Source organism: Schistocerca nitens, chromosome 2, assembly GCF_023898315.1.
Source record: "Schistocerca nitens isolate TAMUIC-IGC-003100 chromosome 2, iqSchNite1.1, whole genome shotgun sequence".
Classification (NCBI taxonomy): domain Eukaryota; kingdom Metazoa; phylum Arthropoda; class Insecta; order Orthoptera; family Acrididae; genus Schistocerca; species Schistocerca nitens.
The window spans coordinates 84,312,462-84,331,188 of record NC_064615.1 but is presented as its reverse complement, the minus strand read 5'-3'; the positions used below and the strand labels follow the sequence as shown (position 1 = coordinate 84,331,188).

The window sequence follows — 18,727 nt, the reverse complement described above, 5'->3', positions numbered from 1 at the left end:
CAGTACACTATCGGCTATTGCAAACATATACACTTGTAAAAGTTTAGTGCATAAATACAGAAGTAAACAATGAGGCAGGAAGTAAGTTTTATTCCCCACTGGCATTTATTCTTGTGATCTACAGACTCCATAGAAGAATTTCCGAATGTGTACATATTCAGCTTTCTGGCATAGTTTTTGCTGCGAATGTGTATTGTCATTGTAAAACTGACTCCTCTTTCTACATCACAGCAAGAGGAGGTAGCTGCGAACCATAGATAACTAACAGAAATTTTAACACTTACCAATAGCAGTTTCCAGAGGCACAGAGCAGCCATCCAATTCAGACTGCACTTTGTCGCTGTCTGTCTCCTGGACCTTTGGCACAGAGAGCATCTGCAACATCTCCACAGCTTTTTCATCAGCCAGAGTTGTCACCCTTGTAGGAACTGGTGACCTCAGTGTAGAAGTTGAAGTAGGAGTAGCATCAGTGACAATAGTAGGAACTGGTGAGATGGGTATTGGTGGGTTCGGCACAGGTGTGTTGGGCTCTGATGGCCTCTCCCTCTCAAATTGCTCAATACTGTTTGACAAAAGTTCTAGTCCACTGACATCGACAGGTGGTTGCTGCTGCTGCTGCTGAGCTGATGTTTCATCTTCACTGCATGGTGGAGTATCTGTCTGGTTGCTGGCATCAGCAACAGTGACAACTGATTCCAGACCTGGTGGAGGTTGTCCAGGTTGACTACCAGGATCCTCGGCCTCTTCACCATGGGAAGCAGCTACCTCTGGTGGTGGTGTAAGGCAGGCATCAGCAGGATTTACTGGTGATGTTGCCTAAAATGTATATTAGCTCATCTTAGTGACTAAAAATTGTATTACATTCACACAACATTAGACAAAATAAGAAAAGCAAAAAATTTGTGTCACCTTAGCAGTGAAGTACTTAATCTTCTTTGTCTTTGTGGATGTCAGATGTCGCCAAGGAATTCTCATGACATTTTGCAGAATGGCTTATGGATGAATATTCATTTGCAGCAAAATGTGATTGTGATACAACCAAGAGCTTCCCCCCCCCCTCCCCTCCCCCCCAACACACACACACACACACACACACACACACACACACACACACACACACACACACACACACACACACACACACACACAAAGAAAGCAAGAAAGAAACACTGGTTCTGTTATACACCTGCCATTGTGGGCTTTCAGTAATCTGTTATAAACTGGCATACATAAAGAAAATGAGAACAAAATTATTTAACCCACGGAACACCATTATTTGTCTTACCCCAAGCAGAGTGTTCATTATTCTACATTGCGTGAAATATTTCACATGTAATATGCTTTATATTTCTCAAGTAAGAACTCTGTGCTCACTAAAGTAGTCTACATTTCTGTGATACCCTTTGGAAAATAACAGATTTTTTAAAACTTAAATATGCTTGCATTCTTACCTGAGATCTCTTCCCAGTCTCTGTTTGCACTGCAGCAGATGGTTGCTGCTGTTGTTGCATTTGGGGTAGACACTGTGCTTGCTGTGGTTGAGATGGTACTTGAGTCGGGGGCTGAGGGGTGTGAGACAACTGTACAACTGCTGTTGCAGTGGCTGTTGCGGCTGTGGCAGCAGCAGCTGATGGGTGCTGCTCATAAAAAAAGTGAGTTGTTGCAATGTTGGTTGCCGGGAAGATTGGTGCTGTGGTAGTAACTTCAGAACTAACAGCGCGGGTGAGTGTAGGTGCCTTGACCTCCAGTGCTGTACAGTCTGCTGCTTCAACCTATGTAATAGATTCATTGGTTATCAGTTTGTTTTTGAAGAAGTCATTTGTTTTATTAAATATTAGAGCAAAATCAAGTAATAATGCAATTTGAAGTATCATCCCAATTATCAATAGTTCAGAATTTTAGGATTTAGCTTTGTTCAGTTTTCACTAGCTTGAAGAAAACTTTTCAATTTTATCACAACACATCTTAAATTAAAAATAATGGAGTATTTAATGAATATCAGCAGAAAAAAAATTTGCTAATGTAAGAAACTGTATCAAATATAATGAAGTTGTGAGAGGCGATGTAATATTCTTTATAATTTGACATGTGAATACCATGTTGCATTCTCCAGTGTTACACATATATTATACTGTACTTCATCACTCATATTTCATCAGTTCAGTGTTCTTTTATCATAAGAAAATAATTGGTAAAAATTGGACAGTGAATAATGACTATTGTGAAATCACACTAATGGTGTACATGCTAGGAAACTATCTGAATAATTCAAGTCAATACAACAACTTCTCGCTAAGGAAGCTGACACCCTGGGATATACAAGAAGATTGTCTCTGAAATACTGTTAGCTCCATGACACTAGGGCATTTTCAAGATTCTAAAACTGTATTAAATATCTGACATCAACACAGTTTGCAAGAACTCAAATCACTTTGCTCACACAATTAATTCCTCATAAACCATAGCTAAATCCAGTGGCACTAGTCTGGAACCTATTGCTTATGGACTTTAACATCACTTACTGGAACTTTTGAGAACATGTAAAGGTATATTCTTGCAAGTTTTACTTGCCTTTTTCGAGCAGCAAAAGCAATGACAGCCCATTATGAAGTGTGGTCACACAAACCGACTGCTGTGATTTGAATTAATTTGACTATCACATTTCTGGACTGGTAAAAAGCAATGTAAGACACCCAAGAATTAATCTGTTCTTAAGATATTAGTAAACCATTTGATAAGTATGCTAATGAGGAACCCCAGTTACAAAGCACAAGAGAATACGGTGCTAAATGAAATTCCTGTATTTCGTAATTCCTAAATGGTAGGCATGTCCTCTTTTTTCTAAAACATGGTATCTATACATGTGAGTAAAACCATCTCCTACACTATTTAAAAAACTGGAAATATTGTGTCATCATCTACATCTACATGATTACTCTGCTATTCACAATAAAGTGCCTGGCAGAGGGTTCAATGAACCACCTTTAAGCTGTCCCTCTACCATTCCACTCTCGAATGGTGCATGGGAAAAATCAGCAATTAAATTTTTCTGTGCGAGCCCTGATTTCTCTTATTTTATCATGATGATCATTTGTCCCTATGTAGATGGGTGCCAACTCGCAAAATTTTATTCTAGGTGATTTACTATGGGTTCATGAGATTATTATCAATGTATAGCACTAAACCAATGGCTTTATAAAATCAGAACTGTTTTGAATGTGTCTTCACTAACATAACTACTACAAGTGAGCCTCATATGGAATGAAATACCTTGTCTGCTCTGAATGGAACAAATAAAGAAAAATATGATGTTTTACATATCTCATGACACTACAAAATTGCAGAAATCTCTATGGCAGACCCTAGAGCAGAGATAATGCTTTTAGAAGGGTTCCAATGTTTCATAGCTCACCTTGATTACAGTGGTCCTCTTCTTAGTGGAAGTGTGTGCAGGCTGCGGCTGTTCAGCAGCTGCCGTGGCATGAGCTGTCAGTGTAAACTGCGGTTGCACAAGGATGCGCGTTGTTGTGGTGGTCTCTGCAGCTGCTGCGGCGGTTGCAGGTGCAGTTTCCGGTGGATGTTCAAACAGCTGGATATGCTGCTGAGGCTGTGGCTGCTGTGGCTGAAGTGTGGGAAACCCGACACCCACACCCACACCCACTCCTGTCGCAGCTGTAGCGGAACTACCAGACCACAGAACGGCCCGCTGCAGGTGCTCTGCAAAACACGGACCGCAGCCCGCTGTCCGACGAACTATGTCAAGATGCGAGGGAACAGGAATCGCCACCTCCACCAATGGCACCAGGGATGGGTCATTCACTCTCACATTTATCCACCTACAGTTGCTGCCAGAGATTGTGATAAGTTTCGAGGAAGTGGCAAGGAAATGAAAAGCCGTTTGATATGTGAGCATATAACTAACCACCAGAATGGAATTTGAACTCCTGGTTTAATCTTTTTCACTGTCTGATGAGTGGCAGAATTTATGAAAATGTAATATTTAATAAGTAGTTGGTGTAAAAAAAAAATTTGGCAGATAGATCAGAGACCTGCAAAACAGACCAGTGGAAGTGACAAGATTTTCTGAATGAAGTTTAAATGTTGTAAATAGTCTTTACGGGTTTGCCGCAGGATCATGTTGTGCAAATTCCACAATATTTCCTTGGAGCAACTATCTGACATCTTCAGGTGGTTCAACCTGGTTGGTGGTTAGGAAATATTGTGGAATTTGCACAACGTGATGTGGCGGCCAACCCGTGAAGACTATTTACAACATATCTGCCAGGAAAAGCTTGAAGAGTCACAATGTTTAAATGATAAGTAAAAGAGGGGGATGAGTGGGTTTTTAAAGTTCACCAAGATGAACAAGAAATGTCAGCTCAATAACAGGAATAATTTCAGAGGAGGATAGTGGAGGAATGCCTACAAAAGCAGTGTGGGTGGTGATAAATACTGGGTTGAATTGGTGGTTAAACCAAAGAAATGATTAAAGAAAATTGGACATGGATTTGGGAATAAAAGAAATGACCAGTGGAAGAAAATTGGTACCATACTTTCTGTATTTCTTTTTCATGCATGTAACTAAGGGTGATTAATATCATTGTAAAATAATGCTGAAATGATTGTTCAAATAACTCTAGCACAAAGAAGTAAGTTCCATAGACTATGAATGATGAACATATAGATGGAATAATAAGAATGTATTTTGCAACAAGCAACATTTGCTACACTGAACAGAGTAAATCTGAACAGGAGTTATAGAAACAGTAGAATTATGTAAACGAAATGTGTGGACACAAAACTCTAGAAGTGAGCTGAAGATTGACAGAAAAAAGGCCATAAAAGCTTCTGAAGAAGAATCAAAAGGAGCTACACCAGAGTAATTGTGTCTTCAACACAATGAAGGATTGAGAATAGTGTGCAATTAAGCACTTGCACAAGCATTTATTATCTCAACGCTTGTTGTTGACAGTTCGGTTCGCAACTTCTTGGTTGGCTTTGCATGTTTGCTCAGCTGCATTCTTAATGCTGTTTGTATTGGTAACCTGACTAAGGTGAGCACAGATCGATTCAGCTGTCCATTATATTTTTACTTCTCTTGTAGACATACTGCGATCTGCACAACTTGTCTCTATGGATGCCTCATAACAAATTAAAACATTATTAGCAAGATGTTTTGGCTACTGATCAGAGCCTGCAATCATATATACCTATTAGTAACGGCGCCAACTGTTTAAAGCCTAGGTGTGGTTCTGCTAGGATGCATAAGACAAAGGTATTTACAAAATATTACATTACAATTTTCCTGAAAACAATTTCCCAGGTTTGGTAGAGCAAAGATTACGGCATTGTATTAGTATTTGTAGGGGCAGACTTTTATACCATCCTTACGTATGTTTTCCACCTTTTTCATAAAATAGTTTAGGGGACTGGTGGGATGGTACTTTACAATGACCACTGCCATTTCTACCCCCATATGTACTCAGATGCAGCTGAGACTGTTTCTAATGAAGTCTATGTAAATGAGACATCATATGTAAAACATTCTCAAAAATAATTTGTAGTATGTTGATGGCAATGGCACAGAAATAAAACTAGGGTAGAGATGGGGTGCTTGAAAGCACTTTGTCTTTGTTAATGGAAGCTGGTGCATAATCACACACACACACACACACACACACACACACACACACACACACACACACACAAACTTTTTAGGGGTGCAAACTTTTGGGAAATGAATGTCAATTGGCTATGCTCTGTTATGGTATCTGAATGCTTGCTAAATGGAATCTTTTCCTTTACGAACCAGCATGGAACAGAAAAGGTGTGAAGATGGGAGGATGTTGAGATAAGGAACAGGAGGCAGGAAGCAAGAGAGGTAGGCTGGCGAGGAAGGAAGTGGGGGAGACGGGTAGACTGAGAGAATGTAGATGTGTCAATACGAGTAAACAGTGTGCTATGGATTAAATGAGCTAAAAAAGCTGTAAGATGGGGTTAGGACGAATCTGAATTGGTGACCTGTGTCAAGGTGCACAAAATCAAGGACATGGCCAGAGAAGCACACAGAACACCAATGGAGAAAATGTTATACGGGCAATATAACATGGCACTTTTCTGTGAGTGGAGAAACTTTGGAAGTCAAGTGACTGGGCCAGTATAGACTGTTCCTGCCTGTTATGCTGGGTAGGAAAAAATACAGCGTGCAGTTACCAACCAGGTGACGGATCTGGGTTAGCCGTGGGACACGCTTTATTGATTCCAATACGCTGCTCGACCTGTGAGCAGGACGCAGAGCTCGTTCCCCCACGACTTTATCGCCTGCAAAAGCTGAAGTGCCACGTGGTGCACCCAGCAGCCCCCGCGAAAAGTGCCGAGTCATATTGTACGTGTAGTACTAAAGAGAACAATGGGAAAGACGACAGCAACCCAAGTAGCGCACGTCGATACATGGAATACATACCTATGTTGGCGGCAGGAATGAGAAGCAGGTGTCCGGAGAGAGGGTCCCTCACAAGTTGGTACCCAACTGGCGGCGGCAGGGGTGAGTGGTCCGCGGCACCCAGCTGTACTGGCACTGGTGCTGAAACACCACCACACACAGCATAACTCAGTAGCGCCTCTTATTGTCCAACATTGTATCTGGGAGCTCAAACATTTTTATGCATGTTGTATAGTTCAGCATGAGCACCATTTGTAGCTCGACAGATATCAAAATGGTACTACACATCTCACCACATGTTCATAAGCATAACAGATGTTATAGCCTCTACTGTGGCGTAGATCCTTTGTCTCAAATAGAACCCTTGTCCTTGATAAACCGCATGCAATGAAATCCAGCAGAGTCAGATTGGGAGACTGAGGGGGTCAGACAAAGGGAACTAATGGCAAATAACTAAACCGAGCAGACAAGTTCTTCATTTCTCTTGCCACAGCGTCCGTGGTTGGTTTACGAGAAGGTATTTCAAATTTGTGTTTGCAACTACAAAAGAATTCGTATTATATTACCAAAAAAGTCTTGTTTTATTCATTTAAAACAGCATCAAGAGTCAGGAATGAAATATACGTACAATCTTGGTTTTCTTCTAGATCTAAAAACTGTTCGTTCCAAAATATACTGAAATGTGATTTTTACTCGAAGAAGGGAATCAGACAAAAAGCTGTCAATAAAAATTACACTTTAATTTTTTCAAACATAATTTTTACTGATCTAGAAGGAAATGAAAATTGTAAGACCACTTACGATGTTTTTGAAGGAATAAAACTAAACGAGTATGGTAAAATCCTTTAGTAGTCGCAAAGACAGATTAACGAAGTAGGCAAGTGTTGACAGCAATGAACAGCTGTTACTGGCACAGAGTGGTAGGGTGTCACAATTACAGACAATCAGAACCGAAATTAAATGAAGTAATAGTAAATAAACAGAAAAAACGATTTTGATGTGAGATTTTCATGTGGAATCCACTATTTAAAAGTTAGTAAGGAAAACTACTGTAAGATAGGGGGGCATGGATAAAGCAAAAAAAGATTCCGGGACAAGCAAGGCAGCAAGCTGTTTTCTATGACCGAACTCTAAACCTTTTATCAGTATGTCTTACATACTAACTCGTATAAGAGTGTAACTATGAAGCACTTTTTGCATTAGGTGTAGGAACAACTGTAAGTGTGCATGGTAGTATCTTTCAAACATCTCACCTTCCTTCCTTCCTATTATGCTACATACATTCTTCCTTCCTATTATGCTACATACAAGTTCTGTTCTGATCTTCTGTCTTCACCAAGTAAGCCAGGCGTCATAAATGCAATAATTCCACTTCATCTGTAATCTATTGTCGCTTTATTGCCCTCTGTGTGTTAATAATTCCTCTATTTTACCGTCTGAAAGCCCGATCTGATGCATTTCATTTAAAGAAAGCTGAGTTATTCGATTTTACTCATCGGTGGACCGTGTTCAATTTTCCAGTTCGTACAGTTACGCCCCAGACATTCCTCTTGGGAAACTAACGAGGTTGCTAAATATAGGTACCAGCTTAGGTAGTTTGAAGTATGTGAAACGTTAATGATGACTTAAGACGGACGCTTCTGGAAGAGGTACACACAATGGTCGTGTGACGTCAGCAGGCGGCGCGGTGCGAGAACATTCGAGAATGGGCGTTATTCGTTGCTTATTCCGAGACTCAAGCGTCTAGACGACAGTACTGCTCACACACACACACACACACACACACACACAGAGAGAGAGAGAGAGAGAGAGAGAGAGCTGTCGTGTCTACGTGGATGGACGCATTCTCCACTAAAAGTTCAGCAGAGTACGATTTCGACGTCTCATACGATGCTGCATTCCTGTTTCCAAAGGTCCCAACATACAAGATTTCTGAATTCATCTCTTTATTAATCACACGGCATTCTCGGAACCATCCTCGGTTATCCTGCGTTAAGAGTGTTCACTGTTTGAAACTAGGAATAAAAGAATGAAAGTTTTAAATCCATGTGATGATGAAAAGTCGGATTTTTAAAGTTCGTTGTTTCAGATTTAATTAACTTTCCATAGTAAGTTTCCTTTCCTCTTTGTCAGTAGACGAAATGTGGTATCATAGGCCGTTGATAGGCCAAAAGCTGCAGTCTTTTGTTACACGTTTGGAACGGGTGACGAGATGCAACCGCAGAGACGTTGCGCAACATTTCGACAGTGTAGATGTTTTCTGAATTTAGTTCAAATAGCTCTAAGCACTATGGGACTTAACATCTGAGGTTATCAGTCCCCTAGACTTAGAACTACTTAAACCTAACTAACCTAAGGACATCACACACATCCATGCCCGAGGCAGGATTCGAACCTGCGACCGTCTCTCTGGAATAAAGAGTAAACAAGAAATTTTCAACATCACTAGTTTTCTTCCCTGTAGAATATTTCTGTTCAGAAGCACAGAACATTTTTAGAATTTTTGCCAAATCCAAATAGGGGAGGCGCACATGGCAAGAGTGTAAAACACGACACAGTTGACACCGATTTTGTTTCTGCACTCGGAATAATCTGCAGCTCTCGACAGGGAGGCAGTCGGCCATGTGGTGACATCGTTCACAAAATCACACAACCAAACACTGGCCAGAACATTAGGACCACCTATCTAACAGCCGGCACGGATAACAGCGGCGACGCGTCGTGACATGGAAGCAATGCGGCCTTGGTAGACCGTAGGAGCGATTTGGCACCACGTCTGCACACCCAAGTCACCTAAATTCCTGGAGGAAGGTGATGAGTCACATTCAATCACACCCTAGATGTGTTCTATTGGTTTAAGATCTGGCGGACTGGGAGGCCAGCCCATCAAGTGCAACTCAACATTGTGTTCCTCGAACCATTCCATCACACTCCTGACCCTGTGACATGGCGCATTATCTTGTTGAAAAATGCCATTACCGTCGGGAAAAATGATCGTCACGAATGGGCGTACGTGGTCTGCAACCCGTGGACGATACTCGTTGGCCGTACGGTGCCTTGCACGAGCTCCACTTGAGACCCATGTATGCCCACATGAATCCTCCACAGAGCATAATGCTGCTGCCGCCAGCTTGCCTCCGTCCCGCAATACTACAAGTTCAAGGATCTGTTCCCCTGGAAGACGATGGATTCTCGCCCTCCCGTCGCCATGATGAAGAAAGTATCAGGATTCATCAGACCATGCAACGCTTTGCCACTGCGCCAACGTCCAGTGCAGATGGTCACGTGCCCATTTCTGTTGCAGTTGCCCAAGTTGTGGTATTACCATAGGCACATGCATTGGTTGGCTGTGGAGGCCCGCCGTTAGAATTGTTCGGTGCACTGTGTGTTCGGACACACTTTTACTCAGCCCAGCATGAAAGAATGTTAGCTCCGCCACAGTTCGCCGCCTGTCCTGTTTTACCAGTCTGCCCAGCCTACGATGTCCGACATCTGTAATGAGAGATTGTCGCCCAACTTCACGACGTCTGGACGTGGTTTCAAAGTTGTGCAGTTTCCGAAATGCTCGTGCCGAGCCTCCGGTCCATCGCTATCTGCCCTCGGTCAAACTCAGATAGATCGCGCACCTTCTCCATTCTACACACGGACAGCACGCTCTGTGATACTACGTGTGTCACGAGAGTGTCTGACCAGCAGTCATTCCTCGCCTGGTGACGCTGCTATCGCCTGGCCGGGTTTATATCGATAGTAGGTCGCTGGTCATAATGTTCTGGCTGTACGGGGAAGACATCCTTTAAAAACTAAAAATATGCCACGGTGACAAACAACGGGGAACCATTTCATCTTCAGATCACTGAGTCGTTACAAGAGGAAGTTCTGAGAACAAATAACTGTTTTAGCAGTTTTTATAATTATATATGAACTACAGTGCTGCATCCCTCTCGTTCGACGAGGGGCTCGTTCCTTCAGTCAGTGCAGTTCAATCAGTGGGAAGGATTTTTTTTTTCCCCAGCAGTTTCCGAATTCATTTCGATTCTCCAAAGCAACCACGTTCGCAGCAGTAGCTGTCGTCGCTCCACTGATTCTCCATCGGAGGAGACCGGCTTCGGCCTACGGCCTTCGGTACCACGCAGTGGTGACCCTTGTCCTGCCTCTTTGCTACGTGGCCGAACGATCGTCTCTGATGCAAGTCACGGTGACTCAACGAGCTCCGGAGTCCGCGGCAATTCAATTCATGAAGTATCCTCCTAATCAGGAAAACCGCGTTTCCACCTGACTGTGAGCTAAGTTCACCTATTAATGCTTTACAACTTCTTGGCGCTCTGATCCGCCTCATGTCATCATTTCGTCTTTTATGACCCAGGCGTCGACAAGACCCCAATTGATTGCCAAGAGTGTACCATGATCTACATATCACACGCTTTGGGAAGATCGCAGTAAATACCAAATGGCGATATTTTATTATTTAAGGCTCATAATACTAGGTGGGTAAACGTATTGGTAGCAGTCGAGGAACTATTCTGGAATCCAAATTGTGATACGCTAAGTAAACTGTTTCTGGCTGGCTCTGAGAACCTTGCGACTTAACTTCTGAGGTCATCAGTCGCTTAGAACTTAGAACTAATTAAACCTAACTAACCTAAGGACATCACACACATCCATGCCCGAGGCAGGATTCGAACCTGCGACCGTAGCGGTCGCTCGGCTCCAGACTGCAGCGCTTAGAACCGCACGGCCACTCCGGCCTGGCAAACTGCTTCTACTAAAACTTAAGACTACATTTGGATTCATTACTTTTTCGAATGTTTTGGAAAAAATAAGAAAATTGGACGATAATTATGCAAACGCAAATGTTTCAGCTGAGGAAGGCCAACAGGGATGAACTCTTAGTCCGCCAAATCGCCATGGGCAAGTGTTGGGTTAGTTTAGGACAACGCGGCAAAGCAAGCAGTGAAAACATATGCAATGTTGAACGCCAGGTAGGCAAATAAACGTTCTTCGGGACGTGACTGTCTGGGGCTGCAGAGAGGCTGTGCAGACGAAAGGGCAGCAGGCGATAGGCAGTTAAGAAAGGGGCGAGGCAGGGGTTGCGAGCAGGGCAGAGCAGGCGCCTGAAACAGGATCCCAGCGAGCCGCCGGCTTTGGTTTCCGTAGTCTGCAGCTGCCGGTCACGGCCGCAGGCCGCGCTCCAACTTTCAGTTTTCGCCCCCACAAAACACTCAAAACCACAACGCACACTCATTCGCACACGGTACTTCATCACATTCCTAATCCACATATACACTTCGCAAGCCACTGTGCAACGCGCAGCGGATGTTTTTCTACCTACACAGTTTCTCTAAATTTCGCCAACAGGGTTTCGTGAGAAGTACATCACCTGCCCGCCCGAAGAACGTGTGCAGTTATAGTGAACAAGTGCAACACAAGAGAAAGTGCTTTCTCTTCTCGCATCAAATAGTGAAGTATAGTAGTATAAAGTGTTTCTTCTTAGTGAAATCAGTGATACAAAGTGCTTCTCACCAAACATCTGTCATGCTCGCAGCCAAAACAGTGTCAAAAGTATGCACAGTAGTACTACCAGTTTTTTTAATTAACTTTTCTTCCATTATTTGTACTATACTGACTAGGAAACAAGCATTACTTAGTGGAAAGTGCCAACTACGCATTATTATTATTAGATTTTTTTAAATGATTTCCTTTACTTTGTGCCTATAAAATTCTATTGATTACTCACACTCTCCTTTCTGCTTCTCTTATGTAATATGACAAAATTTTCTCTCTTCTTCAATTTAGGTATATTCTGTAGTATATGTAAAAAAGTTTCTTCCACTTCTGCTCCACCTATCATGGTGACGTTTCCCTCATACTGTCCCACTTAACAGTGTAACTAGAGGAAGAGATCAAACCAGAATACACAATGTGCCTGTGGCATCACAAGTGCATCACATACAGAAACAAACTCAAAATCAATGCATCGATGCCAAATATAAACTGTTATGCCTGTCCTGCAATGTCTACCCCCTCAAAAAAAAAAAAAAGGCAAATGGCCATGTAAAAGGGTTTAAGGAACAACAATAAGAGAAAAACGAAAATATAAAAACGAAAACATATAAAATGACAGTAATATTAACCAACACAAGGTATATAATAGGTTAATAGAATAAAATGTCTTTTTTTTTAAATGTATCGTTAATATATTTAAATAAATATATATGGTTACAAAAAAAAAATTAGCCGTGCGGTCTAACGCGCTGCTTTCCGCGCGGGAAGGAGCGCCTGGTCCCCGGCACGAATCCGCCCGGCGGATTTGTGTCGAGGTCCGGTGAACCGGCCAGTCTGTGGATGGTTTTTAGGCGCTTTTCCATCTGCCTCGGCGAATGCGGGCTGGTTCCCCTTATTCCGCCTCAGTTAACACTATGTCGGCGATTGCTGCGCAAACAATTCTCCACGTACGCGTACACCACCATTACTCTACCACGCAAACATATGGGTTACACTCGTCTGGTGTGAGACGTTCCCTGGGGGGTCCACCGGGGGCCGAACCGCACAATAACCCTGGGTTCGGTGTGGGACGGCGGAGCGGTGAAGTGGACTGCGGTAGTCGTCGTGGGGTTGTGGACCACTGCGGCTGCGGCGGGGACGGAGCCTCTCCGTCGTTTCTAGGTCCCCGGTTTCCATACAATACAATGGACATCACCTTCTTCTCAACAATTCCCATCCAAGTTCGTCGAGAATCAGATACACTTCCGTATGGACTGTACCGACATGTTACGACCGTAGCAGCGCCTCTTCGAATCCGTTCAAAGAAGGGCTTTACAACTGGTCCCCACTCGCGTCACGTGAAAGAGGTGCACTGTGCACTATCCTTTCCCAGAGCCCTTCCAACAAATCTGTCTTCCATTACCCTTCTCTGGTGCAGATGTAACGTGGTCGACCTATTTCACACCGCTTCTTAGTATTACGCCCATACAAGGGGCGCAGTTAAAAGTAGCCCTTGTCCCCTTTCATTCGGGAGGACGACGGTTCAATCCCGCGTCCGGACATCCTGATTTCGCTCCAGGCAAATGCCGGGATCGTTCCTTTAAAGGACACGGCCGACGTCCTTCCCTGATCCGATGAGACCAATGACCTCGCTGTTTGGTCTCTTCCCCCAAACAAACCAACCCTTGTCCCCTTTGAATGCGAATGCAATATTTCGACCCCTAAAATAAAATATAAACAGCTACAAAAATGGGCAGTTTTATTCAATAAACGATTGTTAACATTCTTCTGTCAGCATTTCAGTTTATTTCATCAGTGAAGTTAACGTTTCTATTTGCGTCGTGAAAAATGACCTCCTCTACAGAGGAAAGAATTTAAATTGTGGAAGCATATGTGGAAACAGGTTCGATTAATAAAACTCGCGAAATTTTCGGGGTCAACAATCTGGAAAGAGGACTACCAACAAAGAGATCAATACAGAGCCCGTACAAAAACTGGCGCACCTACGGATCTGTGCAAAATGCATAACGGCACATAATTCTTTCAGTTCGCACTCCAGAAGTTATTTTAGACATTCGCCGAAGAATTATTCAGAGCCCTTTGTCTACGCGTAAATTGACCCAACAGGCGAATGTAAGTAGGGCGAGTTGTCAGCGTGGTATGGGATCCGTTTCAGATTTGAGTGACGGGGGACGTCGAAAAAGTTCAAGGAAAGTAGCTCATTTCGTACTATCGCTAAACAGGACAGAGAGTGTCACAGATGTGACACGCGAGTTGGGGTGGAATTGTTAAAACAAAGGCATTCTCCGCTGTGGCGTAATCTTTTCACGAAACCAGTATAAGCAGCGTTCTGCTTGAGACTGACACTTCGATTATATTCCTAGGCGTAACGTTGCGAAACAATATGAAATCGAATGCGTATGTAAGGACTGTAGCAGAGAAGGCGAACGCTCGACTCAGTTTTGTTCGGAGGATTTTAAGAAAGTGTGGTCCATCTGTAAAGAAGATCGCATGTAAGATACTAGCGCGAATAATTGTTGAGTACTGTTCGAATGTGTGGGATTCGCACCAGATGGGATTAAAGGAAGACATCAAAGCAAGTCAGAAGAGGGCCGCTAGATTGCTAACGGTAGCTTCGAGCAACATGCTTCGCGAACTCAAACGGTAATTACCGGAGGGAAGACGACGTTCTTCTGCAGGAACATTATTGAGAAAATTTATCGAAACGGCATTTGTGGCTGATTGCCAAAGTACACTTCGTGTAAGGCCTATGAAAATCGGAATTAGAGAAATTAGATCTCACACGGAGACATATAGACAGTCGTTTTTCCTTCGCTATTTGCGACTGGGACAGGAAAGGAAATGACTAGAAGTGGTACAAGGTACTCTCCGCCACGCACCATATGGCGGCTTGCGGAGTATGTGAGTACATGTAAAAGCAATTTCTGACATGTACTTCGCAAATTCTGAGACATATACTTTTCAAATTATCCACCTCTCTGAACTGCAATTTCTCGGAAATTATTCTAAAGCGATGTACTAAGCCCTGATGTAAACCAATTATTATTATTAAAAACATTTTTGTTATTGTCACTATCATATTCATTTAATAGGCATCTCCTAAACATTAAAAGTGGGGTTGATAGCTACTGTAGTTAGATTTTGTGTGTGTGTGGGGGAGGGGGGGGGGGAGACGACTGTAACCTGTAACAGAATGCCCCCCCCCCTTCGCACCTCAGTCCCCAGAACCGAACCCAGAATCCATGCCTCGTTGACCGGTCGTAAGGAAGTGTAGAAATACATGGATAATGACAGCTCTCTTTACATGTGGATAAAGGCGAGATGATGCCTATAACACCAAGAATTAACCAGATACTATCTGATTACGAGGATTCTTCAACAAAGGAATGCATTCCAGTTCACGCGTTTACTAGTTAGCACAAAGGCATGGTATTACCATGCAATACCATGCCTTTGTGCTAACTAGTGAACACGTGAACTGGAATGCATTCCTTTGTTGAATCCTTATTGGCACTCAAAAGTTTAGAGGTAATGAAAATTAAAAGTGCGTCAACAACTGTCATGTCTCTTCGCTACAACTCATTCATTGTGGCCGTGCTCGATGCGTGGGTAACTGAGCGGTCAGTTTGTTTCTTTACTGGAGAACTGCTGGCATAGGGTTGCCAGTTGAATAAATAAAAACGAAAACCCAGTGATGATGGCACAGTGGTGCCGAAACATGTTTGGGTACTGAGAAAAACGGTGTTTTGCATAACTGGCGGAACAGGTGGAACCCTGTGGAGTGTGACGTATCTAATCTGCTACGAACCGCCACCTGTCGCAGCGGGCCGTCCACGAAACTCAAACCGAGCGAGGTGGCGTAGTGGTTAGACACTGGACCCGCATTCGGGAGGACGACGGTTCAATCCCGCGTCCGGCCATCCTGATTTGGGTTTTCCGTGATTTCCCTAAATCGCTCCAGGCAAATGCCGGGATGGTTCCTTTGAAAGGGCACGGCCGACTTCCTTCCCCATCCTTCCCTAATCCGATGAGACCGATGACCTCGCTGTCTGGTCTCCTTCCCCAAAACAACCAACAACGAAACTCAAAGTACATAACACACCGGAAAAATACATTTCTTTGCCACGACGTCCACGTTGTTTCCTTCAACGCATACGCATCTTTTCTTAATGCTTTCAATTAGTGTTGTTGGGTAAACGTGAGTGAGATGATCACGGTCTAAATACCATTCAAAATACGCTGGTATCTACGACATTACGAACGGACTATAAAAGGGGAGGGGGGGGGGGGGGGGGGAGGGGCGCATTGGAACATTTGTACCATTGCTGAATCAGACAGCCGCTGCTCGCCTGATTCGATTTGGGAATACTTTGAGCAGAATCGATCATCCGATCACACCTGGAGTAAGTGAACGAATAACTGTTTGTTCGCTGAAACCTTATTTCGCTGAAACCTTACCGTACGGCAGCCGTTTCGATTCTGTTAATCTTTACGAAAACCTGTTATCACTCGAACGGAATTCGAAACTAAGATAGCGCATATTTTTGGCCAGAACAACGCCATGTGCGTGAAGCACGCTTTCTCCCTCACAGGTCGATACTGCTCCAGGAGCTGCCACCCTTCCCCAGGAGCGTTGAGGGAAGTCTTCGGCGGAAGCAACGGAACGCCCCAAAGACGGGGGGGAAACGCTCCAAATCTGAGAAATGAACGTCGTTACGGCTTGGACGCATTTTCCGGTAGACGGTGCGTGCAGAAGGGGGGAAAGTGCTGTAGAAGCTGGTGTCTGCGTCGGCTATCCTACTGCAGCAAGAGAAGGACGTGTTTCAGATCCGCTGTATATGATTCAGCAACATCAATGTATGCGGAGCGAAACATGGAATTCTTTTCTCTCAGATTATTTGCTCAACCGAGATCAGAGTATGCTGAAAAACGTTTTGTTACAAATAATCTTAAGATTCATTTTTGGGAAGTAGATAATTCACAACGACAAAATATACTGTGCACGAAAACTGAGTTTTTTAACATACTGAATGGAGGTGTCCTGGGTTCGAACTTAAGGCACTACAATCCTCTGGAACGCACTGTTCATGGTATCACGTATAGGTGTGATTCGCTACTTGAGAGGGACCTTATGAGAAAGGAGTGACCGTACGCCAATGAAACTTGGTGCTTCTACGTGATTACTCTGCTATGCACAATATAGTGCCTTGCAGAGGGATCAATGAACCACCTTCAAGCTGTTTCTCTACCGTTCCACTCTCGAACGACGCGCGGGGGAAACGAGCACTTAAATTTTTTTGTGTGAGCCCTGATTTATTTTATCATGATGACCATTTCTCCCTATGTAGGTGGGTGCCAACAGAATGTTTTCGCAATCAGAGGAGAAAACTGGTGATTGAAATTTCATGAGAAGATCGCGTAGCAACGAAAAACGTCTGTTTTAATGATTGCCACTCCAATTCACGTATCGCGTCTGTGACACTATGTCCCCTATTTCGCGATAATACAAAACGAGCTGCCCTTCTTTGGTCATCCGTCAGTCCCACCTGATACGGATCCCACACCGCACAGCAGTACTCCAGAATAGGGCGGCCAAGCGTAGTGTAAGCAGTCTCTTTGGTAGACCTGTTGCACCTTCTAAGTGTTCTGCCAAAATGAGCGAATAACTCAAAAATATGCACGCAGACATAAAATATCATCGATGATGATGCTTAATATTAATAAAACGAAAAGCTTAGGATGACAAGCACGCACTTTCTTGCAAACAGTCCACTCACATTAAAATGACCACCGCCAATGATCGATTTCAACCACTCGCAGACGGCAGATGGCAGCAGCAACTTTGGAGGGGATATCAAGCGTGTCGCGGGGAGGGGGAAGGGAGGAGGGGCGAACCAGTGCTGTCGTCGTAATGTGAAAACGGAGCCACTAATCGGACGGCCAAAAGGGCATGATCATTGGCTTTCGAGCCAAGGGTGGAAGCATTCCGAAACGGCTACGACTGTGAACTGTTGACGTGCCACCATGGTTAAAGTATACCGCGCATGGCAAAGGGCGCTATCTAAAACCGGCGTCAAGGCAACTGGTGCATAACGGGCTACAGGTGACACGGTAAACGACGGCGGTGGACATGTATACGGACGAATAGACGTGCAGGTTTCGAGCAACTGACCGCTCAGATGAACCATGAGCTACCAACAGTGTCTCCTCAACGATCTTTCAGCAAACGTTGCTAAGTATGGATCTCCGCAGCAGGAACGTCGTTCATGGTCCCATGCTGACGAAGGCTGGAATTTGCACTCCAATACCGCGACAAGACGCCCATTGAGTGGCAACAGGTGACCTCTTTAGATGAATTGGGTTTTTTGCTCCTGCGGATGCGGAATCGATAGCTACGATGCGACGGCTTAGGTACCAGTTAAGTTGGCACTACCACGAGACACCGACGACAGCGCCCTCTAGCTGGTGATGTGCAGCTCTACGAGCTCCGCTACAGATTCAGCCCATTTTCATCGCGTGCAGCCAGCCAGGAAACTTCGCTTCAGTTTGCTCTCCACACGACGGGTCGAAGACTTCGCATCTGTACAAAGTTATGTATTCTTTCCTGCACTAGTAAACCATTTTTAAACTCACTGCAGTACCGACGTATTTTTCCTGCTCCTCCTCCTACCCACGCGCCGCCTTCCAGGCGGGATACAAAAGCGGACTGATGGCCGTTGGCGCGTACGGCATGAAACGTCTAAAAGCAAACATCGTGCATCTAGGAAGCAGCGTTATGGTCTG

At 44.0% G+C, this 18,727-nt stretch overlaps 1 protein-coding gene across 1 annotated transcript in view; it reads right to left on the bottom strand.

Annotated features, from left to right (window-relative positions):
• Positions 1–18,727, bottom strand: part of LOC126235760 (serine-rich adhesin for platelets) — a 196,917-nt gene that overhangs the window by 61,557 nt on the left and 116,633 nt on the right. Inside the window, exons 3-6 of the mRNA XM_049944556.1 lie at positions 6,464–6,583; positions 3,413–3,717; positions 1,452–1,772; positions 285–816 (exon numbers count right to left, since the gene is read on the bottom strand). Of these exons, the coding sequence (XP_049800513.1) occupies positions 285–816; positions 1,452–1,772; positions 3,413–3,717; positions 6,464–6,583 (1,278 nt within the window). The remainder of the gene's footprint in view (positions 1–284; positions 817–1,451; positions 1,773–3,412; positions 3,718–6,463; positions 6,584–18,727) is intronic.